A 25,341-nucleotide genomic window follows, 5' to 3' on the forward strand; every position below is an offset into this window, starting at 1 on the left:
CGGCCATCTTTGATGAGGGAGCCGCTCCTTCCCGCCGCGGTCTCGTCCTGCCATTTTGAAGTCGGGTAGCGTGTGGGGTCAACGTGAGCCCCGGAAGGGGAAGCGCTGGGTCGCGGAGGTGCCACTTTGGCCTCCGAGGCGGTGGCGGCAGTGGGGGTGGGTGGAGGCGCCCACTGATCTCGCAGGTTCCCCGCGCCCAGCGGACGCGGCCCGTCTCAGGCCGCTACTCTGTGAGGAGCCGCCTCGGCACCCGCTGCGTTCCTTCCCCCTGGGAGTAGTGGGGTGCTGGGCAAGGCCCCGCTGCCTCAGGTGAGGGCCGGGCCTGCCACGGCCCAGGGCCGCTCCCTCCTTCCAGCACTACCCGTTCCACCCCTGGGTGGCCTCAGGGGGATAGCGGCTACCGCATGCCGGGCCTGGAGGGGCCGCAGCTGGGGGCCGAGCCGGCCGGAGCCACTGGGCAAGAGAGACATGGCTGAAAGCCTCTCCTGGGAGCTCGGTGTCTGTACGGGTTAAGGCGTGCCGGGCGAGGTGGAAAAGTTGCTGTTGAATTTCACTTAAAGGGACTGGAGGGAAAGCGGCGAAATGGATGACTTCAGCTCCATCTGCCTGCTGTCTCTGGCCATGCTGGTCGCCTGCTATGTGGCAGGAATTATCCCCTTGGCAGTTAATTTTTCAGAGGTAAGACAGCTTCACGAAAATGCTCGATGGGTGCTAAGGAAGAATAGCAGAAATTAGATGGAGAGATCTATCAGGAGTTAGTGCTGTCCCCTTTCAAGTATGGTAGTGCTGTTAGGTGTGACATTGTAACTTTAAACAACTTTTAAGGAAGTTGTGAACGTGATATTTTTATTCAAAATTGCGGTCTAAAATTATGCTTATTCTACAATGCACATAAAAGCCATTTAAGCATACAAGATGTGATCCAAACATCTTGGCTACAGATGAAGCAAAGTCTGAGCATGTAATGGAAGGGCATGATAGGAGCTGGACACCGTTATTCTTAGAAGCTTGTGTTAGAAACTTCTGAAGTCAGGTTAAGTTTTATTTTGTGTCTATGGGCTACTCAAATTAGGGCTTTTAAAAGCAATTCAGAGAATGTTTTCAGAAAACTTTGGTTTGGTTTGCAATTTGTGCTACTGGAAAGTTAAAAGTTAGCGCTTTGATTACGACACAACTTCAAGTTGTGCTTCTATCCTGTGTAACTCAAGGCATTCTTCTGTAAAAGTATCTTGGATGCTGACGGTGTTGTTAAAGGAGAGGGAGACTTTCATGGATTGAATGAGCTTTCAAGCACGAACAGGAGTTCAGAAGTGAATGTATTCGTGTGCTTCTAAGAGGTGATTGCTGAGGTGATGATGATTGTTACAGTCTCTGGCAGTCTCCTAATATCCTCTCATGCCCCAGGGGTTTTTATCTAAGTGATGATTGTTGTATACAGGTGTGGTGTAGTGAGAGGTTAGTTGTTCAGAGGTAGTAAGAGCTCTATTATGAGAGGTTTACTGTTTCTACTGGGAGCAGTGCCACTTTTGGAAAGCAAAGTGCTGGAAGAGAGATCTGACTTGTTCTTCCATCAAGTCGCAGAGCTGATTGCACCTGTCCTTTGGTCCCATTATTGCTAGGAGGCTTTGGGAGCAGTAAACTGAACAGCATGGAAGGAAAGGCTGTTTGTTTTGGTAACAGTACCATTCAGCTAAATGGTTTAAAATATGACTATATATTCTGAAGGCTTTACATAAACATTAGCATAGTTCTGTTTTGCCAGTGCTTCATCTGATGCTTTGGTGGACCTTCCCTTATATGTCTTCAGTGCTGTTGCTTCCACTGTCCAGCTCTTCAAAACTCACTTTTGCCCTGAAGCCTACAAAGGAATTTTCTGCAAATCTGCTGAGAGCACTGCCAAGCATGCTAGCGTTGTCTCTTTTTTTTTATTTAATTTTGCATTTCCTCGTGTATGTGCGTGGTAGTCACTGTTTGTCTCTGACTTTGTATTTGGTGTTGTTTGAAGGTGGAGTTCTGATCTGTGTTTCTGTGGCTTTTTTATGTTTATATAGATGAATCAGGAGGCACCTAAACCTTTTGGGGCTCCTAGCAGGTGCAGAAATACAGATCTGTTGTGGATCCAAAAACATAGCACTCTGCGTAAGCAGTAATCACACATTTATTAGCCTTTTGTGTGTGCAGTACACACACACATGTAATCAAGTTTATTGTGATGTCTCAAACTCTCAGAAATTCTCTATTCAGTTTTACACTAAGTTAGGTATTTTAAGGATCCACATGCTATGCTGGTTTAAAAGAGGAGCTGAATGTCTCTGCAAATTATGTGCAAATACTAGCTAATCCTGGAAGTATGTAATTAGATGATAGAATTGTTTTGTTTAAAAATGGTTGCTTAGGCCTGTGCAACATGGATGATTTCAAACTGAAATGACTGGACTGTGCATTCTATCGTTTGCAAAAAGTTTTGTAGATGGCCTTGGTGAGAAAAAAATGCCTCCTCCCTCTGGCCATTTATAATGGTTAGAAAACAAAAATGAATGCTTTGCATAATATACCCCAGATGCTGGAGAACAATGAAATCATTCATTACTGTTAATAATACATTTCTTCAGATGAGTTTTTTTGCTGTGGAATCTGTTGGTTGTGTTCCGATTTCATAATGACTTCTAGTCTTTTAATTATATTTGGATATTCTTGAAAGTATAAAACTCCAGCAAAGCCAGGTATGACTAAACATTAGTGGTAAAAAGGTAGAGACTGCACAGAACTTCACTTTATTTCTGTATGCGGATGTACCCTTTCAGCTTAATCCTGATTTACAGTACTGTTAGGCTAACATTGGTCTGGAAACAACACTATACCAGTTCTTGAGGCTATTTCCTATGTTGTAGCCTAACTGCACCCAAAAAAAAATAACAATAATAAAAAAAATTGAGTTCTAGCACTTTGAATCTTCTGCTGGCCTAACACAGGCAGGCAGTGTTGGATGGAGTAGGTCTGCTTGCTCTTTAAAGTAGGTGTTATTGCTAGGTTCAAGTAAGAGTTTCAGTACCATGTAGATTTAAAACAAATACTGAGCTGGGGAACAGCTTCCTAATTTGAGGATTTAAGACTTTTCCCATGCATTTTTTTTAACACTGTTTACTGTGTTGCTCCTGTTTTTAACAAGAGACACACAAGTGTTTTGTAACTGAAATGGTTTGATTTCTTGGATGAAGCTAGATGACTTGTGCCTGTCTGGGTAGGCTGCAACTATTAGATTGCTGCATTCACTAAGTATTTTGTACTGAAAAGGAGATGAGGACTTCTCTTGAAACAGTAACTTGCTAGTGTGTATTATTTCCACGGATCTTTAAAATCCACAGATGCCCAAATGAAATCAGGTAGTACTCTGTATTTGCAGTTGTAATAAAACTGTTTTATTACTTCTGACACTTTTTTCCTGTGTTTATGTAAAAGAGATTATAGTGCTGCACTATAAAAATAATCTTGTTTTTCTTTGTAAGATACTTAATTTTTTCAAAATGACTTTATGAACAGTGCGTGTTGAAGATTATCTTTTCATGTAGATTGCCACTGTATAACAATTTACCAAGTGTAATAGTTACATGTGCCAGTGTACAGTGCATGTTTGTGGAAACTTTACAGGTGTTTTCATCTCTTGCATACTGCTACTTGAAATTTCCCCAGCAATGCTCTAATTGTTTCCATATGGTCACATTTGGCTTGCTTTCAAGAAAGCTAATCGTGCATTCCTCTAGAGCTTCCTATTTCTTCTATACAAGTGTTGCCTATTTCGGTGAGTCTAGACATCGTGTGTCACTATAGTGCATGAAGGAGAACGGATGGCATAATAAAGATGAACAACAAGTGGTTTCCCATTAGTTAAACACTGACCTCTGTCTCCAGGTCCTCAGTAGCTAATGTTAGTATTTTGTTAGTGAAGCGAAAAGTAATAGTAAAGTACTCTTATATTGGTAAAACAGAATTTAGTCAGTTTGGGAGGGGTGACATCTCTCTAAGCTAAGGGTGTGTTTTTTAATCTCTTTGTAGAAATTCTTCCTGGAATATGAACTAAATTATTTTTCTTTCTATAAAAACATTGTTTGTGTATTTTTTGTTGAAGTTTAATTGCAAATTTGCAATACTTATGTAACAAATCTATTTTAAAACCTATCTTTGCAGAGGGGGGAGGGAATTGCTATTGTGTGTAATTACCTGGAGAGTGGAATATAATTTCTATTGCCCTAAATGCCTTCACAGTCTTTAACTCCTTTTAAAATGCTACTGGAAGGCTTAGAAATGGTTGTAAAAACAATATGCACTGTTCTGCATTTATGCATCTCCTAAACAGATTAAAAAGGAAAAAAAGACTGAGATGAAATGTATATTAGCATCATTATTGGGCTGACTGATGCAGTTCCCTCATTTAAACTCTCATTTGAGTAAACCTTTTAAAATTATTTTTTTATAATTCTGGTTTTGGACCTGTTTTGGGGATTCAGGCCTTTCTGCCATAGTTTTAGCTACCTGATATTCTGCAGGTGCTGTGATACTGGAGTTCTAAAACTTCACCTGGCACCTTATTTATTTTTTTAAAAATACATGGAACACATCATCAGATGTTTCAAGTAGAAAAAAAAGTGTCTTGCTCTTAAAACTGTGGATAAAAAAGTAATTTTTGTTTTTAGAGAGAATCGGTTCTTCAGCGATACCCTATTAAATAGAAGGACATTAAAGTATGGCAGTTTTAAGGACAAGCTTCTGCACAAGGGCAGCTGTTTGGTTTAGAGACTCAAATATAGTCTGTTTATTGTGTAACAGCCTTACAACAGCTTAAGGTCATTTCTTCTGTCTCTCTAAACCTAATGGTGAAAGTAGAGCTCCTGATGCTTTTTTTCCTCTAAAGTCTTCCTTTTCTTTTTCTGTAGTCCTAAAACTTTTGTTAGCCCTTTTCTGTGTTATATAAATATAGCTGACTTAGCAGTTTTCGTGCTTGACCAATGTATTTGTATCTGTAGTTGCTTTCATGTTAGTGGTTCTCTTTCTGGTTTTGCTTTGGTAATTTCATTTTCTTTCTTGTATTTTGTTTTATTATTTAGGTTGGCCTTTTTGGCAAATAGGCAATTTATCTTGCTGTGTGCCATACCTAGCAGAGATTTTAGGAAACTTCATGTTTAAGTATGATTTGTAGTAGGAAGGATATACTTGAAAAGAAACCTAGAATGGAGACAAAATGTAGAGTTGCAAATGCACTTCAAAATTCAAACACTTTCAATCTTGCTTTGTCTATGCAGGCCCTACAGTTTGAGTCCCTAGAGGTTGAACTAGACCCCAATAGTCATTAGTGCCAAATATAGCAGTTCATGTTATTTTGAAGTATGTGCCGTTTCATTTATTGTCTGATGTTAACACCTTTAACTTTCATTTCCTACTTCAGTTGATTACATCAGGCACTGGATATGCTAACTTTCTGAAAAGTTAATCGTTAGAAATGTAGGACTATGCAACTGGGGCTCTGGAATAAAAACCAACAAGAGGTTTTGTGGATCATTCTCTCCCCTCCTGCCCCTTTTCCCCTGCCCCAACCTTTGTTAAAGAGGGTGAGTAAAGAAAACATTTTCGTTCCTAAAGATGATACTTGTTTTGTACTTGCTTGCAGGAGAGATTAAAGTTGGTGACTGTTCTGGGTGCTGGGCTGCTGTGTGGAACTGCCTTGGCAGTCATTGTGCCAGAAGGAGTACATGCACTTTATGAAGACATTTTGGAGGGTAAGAACACAGATGGCTTTGTTCAAGATAACTTAGGTCATGGTGTTATGATATACTGGGGCTTGTTTCTAGGGCTTTTAACATGAGATTGGTGGGAGGGTTTCAGAGCAGCATGGCAGATCTGGCATGGAATCATAAAACTGCCATAGGCATGATACTGCATATTAATGGTGATCTGACAGAGGGAAGTCATCAGGCTGTAGACTGGATAACTCTTGCTGAGTGATTCAGTCATTGGCAGCTCCAGGTACTGTACTGTTCGTGGAACCAAAGCCTTTTATGCCAGGCCATGTGTAGTGTTCCTTATGCTGGGGGGAGTTCAAGTTTAACTTTCACTGGGGCTTCAAAGGAGGTATAAGGATGCCTTTGGCAGAGAATGAAATTGTCGACTATTTGCTGTTGCTTTTTTTAGTTTAGATTGCTTCTCATTAAAGCAATCACAGGATGTGTTTTATAGATCTATATGTACTTGCCCTTGTATGAATGTCCTCCTTTGAAGCTGAAGAGCATCTTGGAATTAAGTTGCCTTAATATACTTGTCTGAAAATTATGGTTATATAGGACTAATTCACAGAGTAGGAGGCATTTCTTTCTTGGGTGGTATTACACATAGAATCTGCACGTGGTTCTAAGTTCAAGCATCCAGTTCTAGTTTGCTGTTGCTGGTCTTCAAAACCTCACAGGCTCTGATGAATAGCTCAAAGCTAACAGCAATAATGTGTCGTGTAGAGACATGAGTGTGGAGCACATGTTATACCCAGAAGTCTAAGTAAACCTTGATTTGAGGTTATGACATTAATTTAAATAGTCAGAGCTCATTACCTCTGTTTGGAGTGCACTCTAAATCTTGCTTTAGCTTGGAGTCTTGTGCTATTACATTACCATTGCATGTATGAGATTTTTACAGCATGCTCAGAATCAGAAATTTGTCTGAAGGTAAACAGCAGCAACTTAATGGTCACAGGAGAAAGGACTATGAAGTTGAGGCTGTAGAGAACTTTGCAAGTGTCTGATATAATGTTGTTGCTGATCTGAGATGTCTTTTTAGCAATATGCTTTAATTTATCTTTTTTTAGTTTCCACTAAATTTAAGTTATTCTGCTTAAATTTTAAGTAAACAGAAGATAATATATAAAATCATCCTTTATTGAGAAGTGAAAGAACCTCTGATTATGCTTTTACGCTGTACTGTAATTTATGCAGTCTGATGTCAGATGTCTCTAATGATCTGTAGTTGTGGGTTTGCTCTCCATTCAATTTCAATTCTAAGTAGACTAAATTTTTCTTGTAATGATATGGCTAGCAGTAAATACAATTGCTGAGAATGTTTGCTTTTTTTTTCCACTAAATGGGGCATACTGTTCATGTATGAAAACTGCAGTCTGCTGTTTAGAGCTATATGCTATATAACTTATAGTTTAGTATGTGGAGAAAAGAGGCACTTCCCATTACTGCAGTAGTAATATCAGAAGTATTTACCTAGGTAAAAAGAATTTGTTCTATGAATAAATTCGGACTAAACTCTTGGCACACAGTATCATGTCTAAAGCCAGTCTGTCTGTAAGAACATTTTTTTTGCATTGCAGAGAGGCAAAATTCATGGGTGTTAAGATTTAACTACAAAAAATATTTCTAATATTTAGGATATTCAAAGTTAAGCTTAAGATTCTGAGAACTTAACAGCTTTCGGTACATTTTTCTTGCAACTTTGTGTAATTAAATGGCACCCTGGAAAGGTGCCTAAGGGAACATTGAGGTGTATTCGTATAATAGGAAGGGAAAAAAGAGAGGGGGAGAGAGGTATTTGTGTTTGTCCAGTTCCAAGTGTAATTTAACTCAGACTAGTTGCTTGTTGTCAAAACCGGTGCTTGTCATTGATACAAAAGTCATTTACTATTACTTCTGCATTTTCCCACAGGTCTGAGAATAACTTCTAATTTTTGACCTTGTAGGCTGAGACCAAATAGCGTATCATGATTCAGATTATTATTTGATCATAAACCTATATATGTGTGTAGTGAAGCTTCATTTGAGTATTTACAAGCAAGTAAAATTCCTTTGGCAACTTCAATCCTTTTCTTTTAACATATGAAACTGCGTAACCGCTGTCAGAAAGATCCCCTGAGTTACCCGCTTTATTCTAGGGCTTGAAATAGTCTGAAGCAAAGTTAACTTTTTAATATAGATGGTGACCATATTGTGTGGTTTAAAATGATTTTATTGATCAATCTTGTTCAGCAAAGATATATTTGTGAAATCTTTCGAGGGCTACCAGACCTATTCTGATGTGCTTTGTCTGTAGTTATGGCATTGTGCCAACTTTTTGTACAGTGGGATGGATGTACAATTGTGTCTCATCCAAGAAGATGTATGAATGCTCCATCAAGAAGATGACTTGCTAGAGTAAGTCAAGTTTTTGCTGTCAATATCTAAAACTTCTGAAGAGTAGTTGCCAACCAAAAGACCTCCCCAAAATGACCAAAGTTTTACTTTTGTCACATAAGCCACAGTTGTGAAAGCCCTAATGTATGCTGTGCTCCATTTTGTTTGTTGCCATTCTTTTTCTTTTTCATAGTTAGGTGCATGAAAGTTGCACTGTCACTCACTTAAAAAATAAAAAAAATTATCTAGTGTGAACTGTGAAAATGCAAGGTTGAAACAGCAGAGAGAGTCTGTGTGGAATTTAACTATTATAATCAATTCAGACGTGAATATCCTTACCTTGATTCAAGCAGAACAAATCATCTTTTCTGAAGTCAAAAAGCTTTCTAACGCTGAATGATGACTCCTCCAAAAGGCTTGTCTATTCTCATGCTGAGAAAACATTGCATGCCGTTAGACCAATGAAACAATCTAGTTAATATCCTAGTTTCTTGTAAGTGGTGTAGGTTAGTCCTGTTAGACCTGTTACCATTAAATGTGATAAAAAAAACCAAACCCCAACAACTGACCCTAAAATCAGTAACATTGTTTCCAATAAAGATTTTTTTTAGAATTTCTGGTAGAAACTTCTTGCTCTTAATCAATGTTGTTCTGTATAGTATTGTCATCAAAGCAGTTCTGTCCTGTGAAATAGCACGAAATACAAAGTGAAACCAATGAAGGGTTTTTGCGTGTCATTGTTTCAAGTCACTTTGGAAGAAGTATTTTTCAGAAAAAAGAGAGTTCAGCTGATGGACAAGGTCAAGTAGGTCATTCCAAACTTCAGGAAGAATTAAAAGGGATAGATAGGAACAAGTGATTAATACATAAGACTCTGTCGTCTTTACACCCTCGCATCAGGTATTTATATACATTGATAAGATCCCTCTGAGCCTTCTCTTGTCCAGGCTGAATGGTCCCAGCTCTCAGCCTTTTCTTATAGGAAGATGCTCCAGTGTGTCCATGTGTCTCTTGTACTGGGGAGTGCAGAACTGGACCCAGCACTCCAGGTGTGGCCTCGCCAGTGCTGAGTAGAGCACATATGCCTCGACCTGTGGGCAATGCTCTCCCTAGTGCAGCCCAGGACTTGATTAGCCTTTTTTTTTTTTTTGCCACAGAGCACACTGCTGGCTCATGGCAGACTTTGTGTCCACGAGGACCCCGAGGTCCTTTTCTGCAAGCCTGCTTTTCTGATTGTTGGCCCCCAGCATGTACTGATACCTGGGGTTATTCCCTTCTTAAGATCAAGTCAGATCTTAAGAGTAAAATATAGCTCCTGATCAAGCATTTGAATGTGACAGAGTCTTCTTCATGTTCTGGGTTTATATTATAGTGTTAACTGTTGCTTTGAGGGGGAGTAGAAATTAATGTGTCACCTGCTTCCTTATATTGGACTCCGATGCATATGTTTCTTAGGGCACTGGAGCTTTGCAAATGGGTTCTCTGTTTTCTATTTCTTATTTAAAAAAAAAAAAAATTTCTCTTGAGTTCCCATGTAAATGCAGGAAGGTTGCTTGTGTCAGTAACTGTGTTCTCTAATGTAAGGGAAGGACAGGAGACTTTACAAAAATAATTACAATTAGAGATTGTGATACTATCACTGGGTCTAGGGGAGAAACGTAGAAGAAGAAACGTTTTCTCAGTAGAACATTAAAGAAATCTACAAATATTAATTGAACCTGCCAAATGTGATTGTAAGCATTGGCCCTGTTCTGGAACGGAGGCAACTTGTACTGAATCATTGGTAGTTCAGGGCGTGCAACTCAAACATGTGACTTACCTTGAGGTATCAGATGTGGAAGTAGATTTACTGTGTCTGTTCTCCCATTGGGAACATTTGCATACTAGTTACTGGGTGTGAAGCACCTTACCTGCTGTGGAAGTACAACTATTTATAATAACAAGTATACCAAGGAGTGTTAAATGCGTCTCCTGCATCACCCAAAGGGCTTTCTAGCCTGGGACCATGAGGAGAAATATTAAAAAAAACCCAAAACATATGATTCAGGGGAGCACAGAGTCTGAAACCAAGAGGTCAGATGTTTATTGTGCATTATATGGTAGTGGGGAAATTAATTCAAAATTCCCTATTCCTGATCTTTGCATGTACCTTTCCAACAGTGTATTTCTGTACGCTGTTGGCAGAAGAAGGTTTAGACATGATTCTTTGCTTATGTCAGCTGGAAGCAATACCTAGAATTTTGCTAAAAAATAGCTTTATTAAATCTTTCACATAAACGTACTAAGGTAACTCTTGCCAATCTTTGGTGGCCAGTACTGAAGAAGCTGTGTACTTCTGGACATTGTTTGCCCTCTGTGTCAGATGGGATTGCAGAAGCAGTAGTCTCCTGTGGTCTCGAGCGAGGTTGGAGGATCTCATGGACCTCTCTTGGAAGCCCCTATGCCAAAGACTACTGGAAATATTAAATGCATGTGCCAGAAGAACCTTCTCCTTTCTCTTTAGGTCTGTGTAAGTTCAGAGTGAGACTGATGTAATTTCTGTTGAAAATTCTGTTGAATTATGTGCGTGGTGAGTATTTGGTTGTGGTAAAGATTACACGTGCTGGGCTAAAGGCAACCTGTAAAAGTTGGTAAAGTTCTATTATGTCTCTGTTTTCTAAAAGTCACTGTAGGTAAAGACGTTTGTCACTTACGAACCTATGAAATATTTGAAAATATTTCAAATTATGAACTGTGCGCCAAATAAAGCATTTTATACCATGGAAACTTAACTAAAAACCTGTCCAGCCATCTTCCTTTCCCCTTGTTAGATTTTTAGAGTCGTTCCAAGCTCACCTAATTTCAGGGTAGCTCAGTGAGGCAAAGTAAATGTCTTGGAGTGGGCGTGGAATTAAAGCGTGAGTAGGGAAAGGGAACAACCACACAACATTCAACTCCAGGGCTTTGGGGTTTTTTAGTTTCTACTGACATTTGTAGGACGCTGTGCTGACTTACCTGTTGTTTTAGTCCGTATCAGTAGAGTGTATCAGTGCTAACTTGTTTAACTGGAGACTGATTCTTTGAGATATAAAGTTCATCTTCTTAAAGACTGCATTGGATTTCTTAGTGGATGGAACCTATTTTATCTCCTCATACTGTATTTTCTCACTTAAATGAAGGTTGTGACTTTACTGCTTGACAGTATCTCTGAATACTGTCAAAACGGGCAAATTCAATTAAAAAAGGAATTATTTAGCAATTTTTGTTAATCAATTTGTGTTTCAAATGCAGCTTTAAACAAAGTAGCCTTGGCTTATCAGGTATTAATGCCTTCTTTGCTTTTCCATGCTGAAAAGCTTTGCTTCCATGCTTTGCTTCCCCCCTTTCCATGGGGAAGAGGCCAACTAGATAAAGGTGTGCTTCCCTAAGTAAAGGGTCTAAGACTGACCTTAAATGAGGACTTTTGTGTATTGTCCAAAAAAGCGTGAGCAAAGCTTTCAGCAAAAGAGGAGAAAAGTGACCATGCCATGTTTAGTCCCCTGTCTCCTAATCTGTTTGCTTGCCTGCCACAGGCAAACATCACCCAGCGAGCGAGATACAGCATGTGATGGAGTCTGAGAAGGTTGCGGAAATCCCGGTTGTACATGAGTATGGCCATGACCATTCCAGGTTGCATGCCTACATTGGTGTATCCCTTGTCCTCGGCTTTGTCTTCATGCTGCTGGTGGACCAGATAGGCAGCTCTCACGTGCACTCTACAGATGGTAAGTAAAGATTGACTTCAATTAGACTCGCCAATTAGTCTTAATTAGCAAATGGCAAATTTCTTCACTGCTAATGGGATTTAATTTGACCAGTCATGTCCAGAGTTTCAGTAGGTGCTTTACAGACATAAAGCAAGGTCTTTGTGAAATGTTTTTGCTGGAAATCTATCCTGGAATTCAGCATAATTTGAGATCTTGCTTTGCTAACATGAAGGAACTGTATGAGCACATATGGTGTGGGAGTTATTGACTGGTTTACAGTATCACCCATAGGGTATTTGTTTGGTTTTCCGAGAAACTTCAGGTTAGTCTTATCTTCACTTGTTTTTTTCTACTTAATTGTCATACATGTAGGTAAAATTTGCAAAGAACAAAAAGTTATCTTACATAAGACTGCAGAAATGACTAGATGTAAGCTCTGGTCCCTAACTGTAACTGCACAGCTGGACTTACACACCAATCTAGAGCCTTGCTAACTTCAAAATATTTCCTGCTTAGTCCAAAGATTTCTCAACTTCATTGCAAGACCCTCAAAATGCCTGCAGTTGCCTCTTTTTGCTGCCTGTGGCTTCATGCTCAGACTGTTGTTTGAAATGCACCAAAGGTGTGTTGTTGTCATCTGAAAAGGTATTTTATTGCCTTTTGCTGCTCATTTTCTCACAAATAATTTCCTCTGGTGGTGGAATTTGGCCTTCAAAAATTAAGGAATTGATTTTCAAGAGGTAAAACGCACACACAAGGGAGGTGGGTTGTGTTTTGGTTGGATCCTTGGCAGTTCATAGTGCAGCTGCGTAAATGCTTATATAGGGTTAGTGTGGTGGGATGGATGGGAAGCCAGTGCAGGAGCCGTGTTGCACTTGTGCTCCGGGAGAAGCGTAAATGGAGCCACAGCCGTGGCTAGCTGATTTTCAGAGCTTTTCAAAGGAAACAGTGGCAGTGAGGATGACAAGGGTATGTAGGTAAGCAACTGACAGGATTATCCTTGGCTTGTATAGATTATGAACCTTTCCTGTGTCTCTGATCAGAGCACATATAAGGAGAAGATTGAGTGTGATCTGTGTTAAACACTATAAATTAGGATATCAAGTAAAATTTTCTCTAGTCTGTATGCCTGTCACAGGAAATGTAGTAGTGCTTTTGTAATGTTTTTTTAAAGCTACAAGAGAAAAATATTTTTCTCATTTGAACCAATGTCTGCTAGTTTTATCTCCAAGTGGCTAGATTTTACTTTCTCCAAACTAGAAAAATTCTGTAGGTTAGAATGGAGGTATGAAATTAAATGTGACATTGTCTTTGAGCGTGTTTAGTTCTGGTCAATCCAAGACAAATTTAAAGAAAATGTTCTTTGTGAATGATCTCCTCCTGTTTGTCATGAATAGACTATCACAGTCATCCAGCAGGATCTTATGCAATTAATTGCTCAAATAGGCTCTCCTTGATTCAATAGATCAATCTGACCAAAGAGAGTACATCAATTTTCAGCCCACTCACTTCCCTGCTCTGACTCACTGCGGAACTACATGGGTGCCTGGGCACCAGGAGAGAGAGACTGGAGGGCAGGGAGACAGGCAGGAGGAAAGGAGCAGGACTTTCCCTTTTGGCAGCAGTGCAAACTTATTAAAGTAGCTGTGTAAATGTGCTTGTAGTCAGCTTACTGGCCTCTAGTATAATTAAATAACGGCTGTTCAGCTGTTTGTAGTTAAACAGTCGAATAATAAGTTTTCTATACCTGTGTAGGATTTATCTGCCCTGTTCGCTGCAGTGATTCTTCATAACATTTTCAATGCCTGTTGTGTAGTGGTGGATATTGCCCTGTTGTGCTGTGTGAGCTAACCTGCCAATGTCCTCAGAGTAGTTGTCAAACAATTGCAGTCAAAACACTGGATCTCAAGCAGGACTGGCTGCACTTCTTCTGTGTGGTATATAATGTTGGAGGGAAATCTTTGCCACTGCTGCCATGACAAGTAGAATTTTTGTCTTACTGGGAATTGCCAGAGAATCAGTGCAACAGAGACTGCACCGGACTGTCACCTGATGGAAAATGCCAACACTGGGGTATGTGGGGAAAAAATCATCCTGACTCTTGGAGCAGCTCTGGATTCACGGGGTGCAAAACTAGCTTGAATTCCCTTTGGTAGCACAGAAGTTTAATATTTGTTTTCAGGAGGTTAAGAAAAACAACTGCTTCTGCTTACAACAGTAATCCTGTAAATTGCAAAAAACTGTCTATGATTCTGTCACTTGTTTGTTGGCAGAACTTCAGGTGATTTGAAGGTGTTAAGTATCAAACTATTTTATAGTAAATCTAATGCAGAAATACAAAAGCTGATAGTTTTGCGTATAACTGCCTAAGCTGCTGGTAGAGACGTGTGATGATACTTACAATTTTTCTTCCAGCACAATTTGTTTGTTCTCTTTATCCTAACTTTTTTTCTCATAACCGTTTCAGATCCAGAAGCTGCAAGATCAGGCAACTCCAAAATCACCACGACGCTTGGACTAGTAGTCCATGCTGCAGGTAATGTGGCACCTATTGTTATCAGTTGACAAGGACTTCCATTGCTGTGTGGCTCATCTTTAGATGTGATGGAAACAGTTGCGTTTTGGTTTTGAGGGTGGCTTTTTTTGATAAAAAAAAAAAGTGGGGAGGAGGAAGAAAGAACTAAGGATCTTCCTCAAAACTTACTGGGAAAACATACTCCAGTGCTCAGAATGTTCCATGGAGTTTTATTTGGGTACAGTGTTTTCAATTCTTTTTTTTTTCCCATGTGAAAAGTTGTGTGATGCTCACTCTGCCTCTCCAGTTACTTCGCTGGTTGCTTTAACTGCTAAATTTCAATACGTGCTAACACATGTGATAAGTAGTATGAAACACCTTCAGGTTTGCTTGTCAGTTGACCTGTGTTTTTAAAAAAATAATAAAATTAAGTTTAAAAAAATAATATCTTGTGGAAAAAGGAGATTATAGGGCAGAGTGCAAAGATTTGAAACAGATTTGGGGTGACTTTTGAGGACTGAAAAAGTTACATATATGGCAGCCAACCTATGTTCATATTGCAATTCTTCACTATATATATGCAGTACAAATATGATGCTTTTTCTTTTCCTGCTGAAAGTTATTTTCTAGCTAAGTCATAAGATTTTGATTAAAAATATATTTTTTTCATTAAATGAAGTATCTGTATATTAAGGATTTAAGATAGTGTCCATTTCCTACTTTATTTAGACAATATTTTAAATGGTAAGAAAATAGTATTTACAATAGTATCTATAGTTTTAAAAATCATTTCAAGAGTAATAATTAAAATTCTTTTAATGCTTAGAATCTAAAGCTGATTTTTTTATTTTAGACAGGAACCCACTTATACTATAGAAGACTAAAATAACTTGTTAGCTGGTTCTAACATGTCAGAATGTGTCAATGCTGAATTGATTCTCAGTATGGTTTTTATGGTCTTGGTGAAAAAAGAGACGGCTCCTGCTGAGGGTTGTCTGAAATCCTGAAATTGTGGCTTAACAAAGGGAAGTCAGTCATGGGTTGGGTTGATGTAGTTAATGGCATTTTGAGTAAGAGGACTTCTGAAATCAACATGTTTTGTACTGTCAGCCATTGAGGGTGTGGGAAAGCGAAACTGATCCGGATGGAGGAATAATCCCTGAATTTGCACTCCTCTTTCAGCTGATGGTGTTGCATTGGGTGCAGCAGCTTCCACTTCTCAGACTAGTGTCCAGTTGATAGTATTTGTTGCGATTATGTTGCACAAGGTAAGTCGTCATCCAAAAAATTTTATTTGTTCTTTAAAAGACTGTTAAAGCATATAGAATTACTAAAGATCTTAAGTTTCCTTAGTAATATAATCTGGAAATGTGTAACACCACTGAAATGAACAGGCGAGTAGTACAGCTTCCAGGACCAAAAAGCGCTGGTATGATGTATGACAGGATAACAAATGATGGGTGCTAAGTCTGAATGAGGTACAAATGAGAGAGAATTCTGGATGCCTACTGCCTGCCTTGGTTGCAGTGGTTGGGAAGAGTCTCCCAAAAGTAGGGAGAGAATAATAGCTCATTAAGAGATGCGGCAGTTTCACAATGATTTTGTTTGTTTGTTTTCTGAAGATAGCAAGGTGGTGTGTTTTGTGTTGTGGGTGTTTTTTATTTGTTTTGTGGTTTTGTTTTTTAAACCCAAGCCAACAGTATAACTTCTGGTTACCTCTGTTACTGTAGTAGCTTCAACATCAGTTATATGCCGTTTCTGCAGGAAAAACTTTTAAACGTTGTTCTGATGATAACAAGCAAACAATGACTCTTGAAATGGGAAGATCTTTTTTCATTAGTGTTTGTATCAAGGTATATATTAGCTATATTGGTTCTAAGCGTATATGTGCAGATGCATATTTGACTTATGGCAGCACTTGTATATATTACAATAGTTAGTCATGTGTTCATCCAAAATCTCGCTTCTGTAATTGCATGGAAGCAATACATAATACAATATTTACAATACATATTCAGTACATAATTCCATGTCCAAAATGTTAGGAAATACAGATCTACTATGTCTCTTCTTCGCTGTTTGTACAATAAACTGTGCTTTACATAACCTTCTTCACAGGTGGCAAAGTCAATGTCACGTCTTGCTGTGAATCTTAGTTTATGGCTATTGCCAAGTGAAACTTGTTTTTATTATTCTTAATGTTCCAATTAACTGTCTTCTGAAATTGTACAATATCAGATCTCCTATGAAAGATTGTCAATAAATATTTGGTATTGAAAGGGAAATGTATTTCTTCTCTGGTGTCTTTTTTTTTAATTCTTATCTTCTGATCCTGTTTGATGCTTTTGCCTTTTTCATCTTTCCCCCCCACACCAATCACGGTTTCCTCGTTCTAGGTTTAAAACAAAAAAGATTCTGTGTATAAAAACTGAAAACTGCTCAATATATTTTAGTTTATGTCTTATCTCACATAAAATTGTCAGAGTGGACTGCTATTGCCTTTGTGCAAGCAAAAATGTAGTCAATTCTGTGAGTAGATGGACAGCTATGCCTTGTGGATGGGAAAATGGATGCTAGCAGAGGGAGAGGAAGGAAGTATTTGTTTGCCTCCCAGTGGGAACAGAAAGGGAACTGAATCTTGAACTAATCAAAGAGCTCTTAAGTCTTTATTTACGTAGAGACTGACAGCTGTATTTCTTTGGGAATTTTTTCCTCTCCATATTAATTGTAGAATTTTTCTGCCGTAGCTATAGAAACTGTCCATCTAGGGATGCATAGTGTCCAGACAAAAAAAAGAAATTACAGAAGTTAATGGCAATGTAGGGATTATAGCAACCATTCATGTCAGAATGAACATTTGAATATTTGATTACTACAATTATGTATACTCTGATAGATAGAGCACAGGTTTCCATTAGGTACTGTTCTTAATGGAGGGCATTCTGCAGAATTCTGTTGATTTGGGTTAACTGCAACATGCTAGTCCTTTCCCTGAATTTCTTCCAGTTCAGTGCATTTCATAGTGGTAAGTTGTGTTTCAGCTTTAACTCAGATTTCAGGGGATTTCAGAAGCAATTGTATTACCAATGAATATTGTTTTTTGCAGGCACCAGCTGCTTTTGGCCTGGTTTCCTTCCTGATGCATGCTGGGCTGGAACGGAATCGAATTAGAAAACACTTGCTGGTCTTTGCGTTGGCAGCACCTGTTATGTCCATGGTGACATATTTAGGGCTAAGCAAGGTAAGTCTGTGATTTTTGTTCTGCCCAAAATGTAACTTAGTGATGGAATTTGGGGAGAGGATGGGGGGGCACACCATATGGGGTTAATTTAAAAATAAAAAAATAAAAAATATCCAAACTGAAAAATATAGCAGAAAGGAGATGTTTAAAAAAAAAAGTAGATAAAAAGGTAGTAATATGAATATGTGAAACAATAACCCTTTCTTTCTATCAGAACCAGCGATGTAGCTCCTCTGTAGTTATGTATAGGTTTGGATTATTTTTAGAAGGTTGATTTGTCTTTTTTTTCCTACCTCTTCCCTATCAGAATTTAACGTATTTACTCGCATACCACATTTTATGAGATGGCTACATAGTTGAGTTATTTTTGGTGTTTCTGCATGCATTCTCATTTTAATATGCAGGTAGATAATCATCTTTGCTAGTTTTCCCCGCCATCCCAGAACTGGTTGTGTCTCACCCTCCTAAAAACAGAGTCTTGTCTCAGCTCTGTGTAACAATAGAAATCTGTGAAATGGGGCACTGCACATGAGTTTATCATATTATGACATTCCTGTATTTCTAACTGTTGTGGGCTGTGCTGGTGACACTATGATGTTACCATAAAGCATATAACATGTGACCTCATGAAACTCAAGGCATGAGAGGAAAGATTAAGTAAATCTTCTAGACTAATCCCTTTACTTGCTGGAAAGAAGTTGGAGTTGATAACTGTAGCACAGGAGACAGCAGAAAGGGCTGGGGTTGTTTGTAAACAGAAATGAGAATGGTGTTTGAGCATTCTTTTGATGTAGGCTCACTAAGAGTTGTGTTTGCATTTTGCACTTCAGAAAGAACAGAGAATTGATAAGGTGCAAAGGCTGTCAAAGTGGTTATATAGTTCCAGAGCAGATGATGTATTTCTGCTCTTTGTAAAAGTAAACTGAGTCTATACCAGAGAACTAACATCACACATGAGTTAGAAATTGGTCAAGAAGCATTTTGAAACTGATATGAGCAGGTTTGCATTTCATCACATTTAATTATGTATAGCATGATCTTAATCCTAGCATGAATGTGAGGAGGTGCTCAGTTTTTTGATCCAGAAGATGCATTTATTTATGAAATTTGCATGGAAATTCTGGAAGAGTTTGGGATGTTTACTCGTACATCCAAATGAAATATTGAAAGAGTGATGGTTTGGGACTTAAATCTAGCAAATCTTGCTCTGACCAGCAGAGGACCAGATATGTAAAGGCTAGCTTCTTATTTGAACTGTTTAGAAGAAGGAAAAAAAGAAGAAAAAAAAGTCAGTCCTGAGTGTCCTTCCTGAATTTTGTGGGCTTGCAATCTGAATTTTATATTTTTCAAAGCACATTTTAACATTTTTTGTGTTGCTGTGAGATGGTCAAATGAGATGCTTCAGCATTGATTGTGGCTTTTTTTCTTCTGTAAGGGTTTCTAGGAGTCTGAAGTGACCTAACTAGGATGAGAGGTGTCTTTTTGCCCCCCACATCAACTTTAGAATGTCAGTTGCTACGTGTAATGTGCAAGACATTAAACAACACATTAAACCGTTGTCATTGTGAGAGAATGAGGGTTGACAGAAATCCTACTGTGTCTGGACGTTTATAGAATTGTTTTATTATTGGTTGAAGAGCTTCTGCTTATCCTCATTTTTTTTTTCTCTTTCCATTTTTTTTTTCCATTTCAGAGCAGCAAAGAAGCCCTTTCAGAAGTCAATGCCACCGGAGTTGCTATGTTGTTTTCTGCTGGGACTTTTCTTTACGTTGCCACAGTTCATGTCCTCCCAGAAGTAGGAGGAATTGCTCATAGCCACAAACCTGAATCAGCCGGAGGAAAAGGACTCAGTCGTCTGGAGGTGGCAGCCCTAGTATTAGGATGCCTTATTCCTCTAGTTTTGTCCATTGGACACCATCACTAAACGTTCAGATTTCACCGTTCTTCTTGATCTGACATGAGCAGTAAATGTTGGCTGCTCCCTTTATCATTGTCTCTTACCCATCATCCATCCCATCCACTTTATGGAGTTCAGAGGGAACCTTGATTGCAAAATGAGGAATACTGGGAAAGGTTTTAGCGTAGCAAAATGTACTTTGGCAGCCGGACTTAAATTCTCTGTAACTTTCTTTTCTGAAGACATTTGCTATTTTAATTGTTACTTCTGGCCCTATTCTCAGGGAAGATGGAATTTGGAGTTTAAGAAAGGTGAGTGGGGAAGAACATAATAGCGACTCATCACGAAATTGCAATCACCAAAGTATCCTGCAATTCAGCTTTCACAGCTGAGAGCAAAGACAAAGGATGGCTGCCTTGTGAGAGGCTCTCCCCCATCGGTTCTGTGTCGTCCTGATAGTGCGAATGGTCTTGTAATGTTTGTCACTAATTATATTGCGAAAATGGGCTACACTTGGAATTCTGGACAGCACTGCTGTTGTCACAGAATTGTCACTATAAGAAGGAAATGACGTAGGCAAAATGTAGGATTAGAATAGGAAATCAGCTGGTTGAGAAAGTGCAAAAGAATTTTGCAGTGTATTCCGTTATTTAAGACAAAACAGAAGCAAGGAGAATATTGATTGTTTGTGCAATTGTTAATAAATTTTAAAAGGCAGTATTTCTTGGGAGATGGTCTTCTGCCAAGTCAGTAAAGCATAGGCACCAGAAATGTTAGGAGGAATTTGGTATTGGATACTGTGATTACATTACTGCTACTGTTGAGAGAGATATCCATAGCGTCCTTTGAAATCGAGCTGTTCTGGGCTCTGAGGAGTAGAAATCCGGTGGAGACAGCTGTTGAGGGACCAGAGAACTTTACTAGCTCATCTTCAAAAGTCTGAACTGCTGAAATCGGTGGGGAGGGGATTCATTAAATAAAAGGTATTAAGGCTAGCAAAGCAAGATGTTTAGTTAAATATTTATGTTGCAGATAGAACTGCTTTAGAAAGACTTTGTACTCTAAAGAAAAAATCCCCAACAAACAAAAAACCAAACTGGTGGGTTCCCAGCAGACCTGTTAGGCATTTTACTTTTCCTTTAGGAATTGCATGTTTGCCTCTTACTGATAAGCATTAGTTTTGGTGAATCTACTGGAGGACTTGTTGCCAGCTGCTGATACCTGAGAGGTGACTGTGAGAAGAACGAGGTGGCAGAGGAGTAACAAAAGATCCCTCCCTTTTGAAGGCACAGCCTTCTCTTGCCAGGCACCATTTCTCTTATGCAAAATATATTTATACTCTTAATAACTGTAGTGCATTGGAAAGTCAGGAATGCTTGACGTGCACAGATTCAACATAAAATTCTTTCTTTAGAGGAAAACTTTTCAATGGTCTACCCTTTTTAAACTATACTCTGTCTGCACTTTTTAAAGATAACATTGCCAAATAGGTTTTTCTTTTGACTTTCTTTAAATGTATTTTCAAGGCTTGAAATGTCTTCTTAACTGAAGTGCTTCTTGTTTTCATTTGAATGAGTGTGTCTGTTTTTCATAACATTTATTACTGATGCTACACAGGCCGTTGTGCCTCTTAATGTCTTTACATTTTTGTCATTGTCCTGTTTGTCTACTAGTCCAATAGCAGGTATGGCCTGGCTCTTGGACTAGTCATTGCTTTGTCTGTTGGTTTTGTAACAATACAGGTGTATCCCAGGATTGAACCTGGTATTGGTCCCCAGGAATGCTTGTTAATTTGTGCGTTTTACTGTGTAAAATCAATGCAAAATCATTAGAAGTTGTTTTTTCCCACAAGACAGTATTTTCAGGTAGAATTAGTGTATTAGGCCTAAACAAGCATTTTTGACATCAGACCTCCAAAACTTCATTCTGTTCTGAAAAGCCACTTCAAAGTTAGTGACATGGATGAGGTCCTTTCCTGCACATTCTTAAACTTTTTTTTTTTTTACAACATACATATGCAACTAGTTAAGTTGCCTGTTTAAAAAGTTCAGTGATACAGGTTACTGACACATGTGAATGATACATAGGCATGTTTACACCAGAGCTCTCAGTGTTCTTCCTGATTGCCCCCTAATTACCTTCTTCCTTGATAATCTCACTGGTTTACTTTGCTTAATCTTTACAATTAACTTTCCAAAAGCTGGAGAGTTTGGAAGATCTGCAGCAGAAGCAGGAGATAGCTTAGTGCAGCATCAGATGCTTATGTTTTACAAAACGGTAGCTGTGTGGTTTTTTTTCTTTAAACTATCACCTGTCACTTGCACCCCACCCCACTGGTTAGGCTGGCATCCTCACTGTTCCCACTTCGGCCTCATTTTGTGTATAATGATAGCAATGTTCTGGGGAGGTTTGTAAGTAAGGTCCCATTTCATGCATTTTGTTGCTGTGTTGGAGCATGTGGCTAGTACCTGATATGGGTGAGTGTGTATTGAGGAGGATGTGGCAACCAGCCTTTTCACCGCTGGCATAACCTCTGGCGTATTCATCATTAGAGGTGCCACTGCCGAGAGGACTTGTCGTGTGTCTTTTCTCCTGTCCCTCGCATCGTGTTTCCAATTTCTGGGGCAGCCACCAGTTTAATGATTCGTGAACTACAGAGGCCAACTTATAGCAGCAGGTGAGGGATTTTGAGTGAAAACATTGGAACTTAAAATTGGCACAAAAATTCTGATAACATGTACTTTTCATTTTGGCACTCAGTTAAGTGATAGAAGACTTGTGATTTTTTTTTTTAATTATTTCCCCCCACACCCATTTAGAAGTAGCAACAGCATTTTCTTTTGGCTGCCTCTGTTATCTCTGTTTTGAGCTATTATTTTCAATTCTGTAGCTGAAACTGCAGTGACCAAGGAAGCTTTTGGTTATGTGATAAGGAGAATATAAAATTTTAAATGATCAAACACTTCCAAATTGTTAGTTCCACATGGAGAATTATTTTCCTGAGGCAGAGTATTTTAATGAGTTAAATAAAATGGTCCGTTTTATCATATCCCCTTTTTTAACCTATCTCCCCATCTGTCACAGTAAATCCAAGCACTGTATGTAGTCAGGGCCATCTGGTATCATTTTCTACTCCTCAGGGGACCTTGGTGCAAACAAATTCCTCTTACTCTCTCTGTAATAGCCATCTCTGCCTGTGGTTTCTACTGTGAGGGAGGTGGCAGCAGGTCTAGCAGGTAACGCTTTAACCAAGTGCCAGGCACGTCCCCCTTTCCTTCTGTAAATCCCTCTAGGAATTGTATAATCTTCTCGTCAGCTGTTTTTTTGGTTAATGATTTCTTAATTGGAAATAGGAAATTGGACTAAAGCTATTTCTGTTGACCCGGGTGTGTTCAGGTACTTTCCCTGCTGTTCTGATTCTTTTATTGTTCCTTATATAAAGAAGGGAAATACTTTTTCAGCTCCTGGTGACAGATGCAGAAGCTGTACCGACACTAACTTAAGTGAGGATGGCAGAGCTGTCACACCAGGATAGAAATTTTTGATAGTTGTGGGATGTCAGGTGGCTGGGTGTTAAACACAGAAACCCACTGTTGCCTTTAAAGAACCATTTCCAGGCGGATTCTGTAAAAGGCCTAGGAAAACTACTCTCTCTATTCAGGAACTAGTTCAGAGCCCTCAAGGAGCTTTTGACAGTAGCAGATGTGTCCGCGTGGTATCAGGTCTGTGTGGAATAAGGGAGAGATGCTGTGGAGTAAATGTTGCTGCTGCTGCCTTCCTGTTCTGTGCTGGGACTTGCAAAGAAGAGGAGGGAAGTGTATTTTTATTCTTTTGGGGGTGGAAGGAGGAGGAGTGGTTGCAGTATGGTGGGAAAGCTTATGATGAATTTCAGATTCTTCATGATGAATTTCAGATTCCTGCTCACCTCAAACTTCTTTTAAAAATAAATTTATTTTTTGTTTTCTTACTGTCCTTTTATTACATCTCTTAGCAGCCTTGGCTTTCCAGGGAAAAACACTGCGTGGTCATTGCTGTTTACCTGACTCCATGTATGGAACTGTAATTTTAATGTCTCTTTTTCCAAACCATTTGTACACAAAATCATTCCATGAATGGCTGCCTTATGATTTTTCCACTTTAATTGTGAATGGTTAAAATAATGTTGCCGTTTTCGATTTGTTTTATTATATTAAATTTTTACTAGGTGCAGTGCTTTGGAGTTGGCTTGTCATTTACTGCATGGGGTTTTGTGACGGCTCCGACGAGGAAAAATGACAGTCTTAAATGGGATGCAAGCAGCGCAGACAGTACATTTTATTTTTGTTTAAGTGCGTTTGCTGCTTTTCTTCATGTCTGAGCTCTTCCTGGAAACCTGAAGTGTGAAACTGCATGTTGGGAGGCAGTCTAGCAGGTTGGTTTGGACATGGGTACGAATGGGCTTAGAGGCAGAAATACAGAAAGGATTTGACAGCTCTGCTTGAGAGGGGCATTTGACAACTTCTGTCTCCCACAGCGTGGTTAGGAGTTGGCATTGCCCTGAAGCTCTCTTCCTCCACCCCATCAGGGAAATCTCTGATGCTTACAAGGCAGAGAGGGCAGTAAGGAGGTGATTGACTCAAGATTGCTCCAGGGCACTGTTAAAAGGCTGGAGGACATGTTTGGATTAAAGAAAATTGAGAGGATGGAGTGAAAATAATCTTGTCAGCCCCAACCCAAAATGTAAACACTTAAGTCCCTCTGTTCTTTTTGGAGACTGTGATAAAGCAGCCTTTGCCATATATACGTGCTTGCGTGCCATTTGGATTAAAAGTCAACATTAAATAGGCAGGCAAAGATGTGAGTGTCTCTGCTTTGGAGAAAACCCTAGCCTGCTTTTTGTTCTTGTGTTATGGGGGAAAACTGCCGGTGAAATCCTCACTCTGTGTTGTTTTGGTTTGGGTTATTTTTTTCTGTCTTCTTGCTGTTCTCAGGCACCATGTCACTGCTCAGCTTTCCTTGTGACTGACCTGTGATCCTGCTGCTTACCTGTGCTCAGCCCTTCAGTATTGCTCTCAGACTTCGCTCCTGACACAGCTTTTCATGAAGGCAGCTTACCTTTTTCCTGCAGCGTGCCATGAAATGAAAGCCTGTGTTAAGCCATAGCTACCTAAGTTTTCTCTCAAACGCCAGTAGTGGTGGTCATTGTAACGGAGAGCAGATTGAGTTCTTGCTGCGAAGAGATATTGTCATCTTAATTTGTCTGGAAGGGTTTTATTTGCCTCTGACATAATTTTGAGTTGCAAAGAGTAGATGGAAATGACATTTTAGAAGTGATCTTTACAAAGTGCTCAGGCAGGGGATATGAGGAGACCTTTGAAAATCAATTTTGTTTTGTTATCTGAGCAAAAACTTGCAGGCCAGTCTCTCTACAGGCTATATTTTCTTTTTTCTTTTCATATTTTCTTTTTTCTACAGGCCATATTTCTTTTTTCTCTCTCTACAGGCCATATTTTTATGCTTTGCAGGTTTTATCAAAAGCTTCTCAAAAATCCAGTGACTTGCACATTGTGTGCTGTGATTGTGGAAGGGACAAATTTTTCATATAAAACACTGAATTTCTTCTTTTTTTTTTTTTTTTTTAAAAAAAAGATGCAACTTTAAAAAGAATGGCCGCAGTGAGACACCTCTGACTAAAAATGTTACGTTACCAAATTTTGTTGGGACTAGATTTAATGTTTTAAAATACCTGTAGAGCATAAATAAATTAATAAATTGAAGGAGAGTAAATGCTATGTAAAAACCAGGAGGGTGCTTGCCTCTTGTCAAATCAT

At 39.1% G+C, this 25,341-nt stretch overlaps 1 protein-coding gene across 1 annotated transcript; it reads left to right on the forward strand.

Moving 5' to 3' along the window:
* The first annotated feature begins 79 nt into the window (after nt 1-79).
* SLC39A9 (solute carrier family 39 member 9) lies at nt 80-23,740 on the forward strand. Its single transcript, XM_063332470.1, has 7 exons — nt 80-678; nt 5,663-5,771; nt 11,705-11,896; nt 14,346-14,414; nt 15,576-15,661; nt 17,500-17,634; nt 19,328-23,740. Exons 1-7 carry the CDS (start codon nt 583-585, stop codon nt 19,556-19,558), a joined length of 918 nt encoding a protein of 305 aa, XP_063188540.1. The 5' UTR covers nt 80-582; the 3' UTR covers nt 19,559-23,740.
* Nucleotides 23,741-25,341: the final 1,601 nt, after the last annotated feature.

The sequence above is a fragment of the Chroicocephalus ridibundus genome, chromosome 4, assembly GCF_963924245.1.
Source record: "Chroicocephalus ridibundus chromosome 4, bChrRid1.1, whole genome shotgun sequence".
Taxonomy (NCBI): domain Eukaryota; kingdom Metazoa; phylum Chordata; class Aves; order Charadriiformes; family Laridae; genus Chroicocephalus; species Chroicocephalus ridibundus.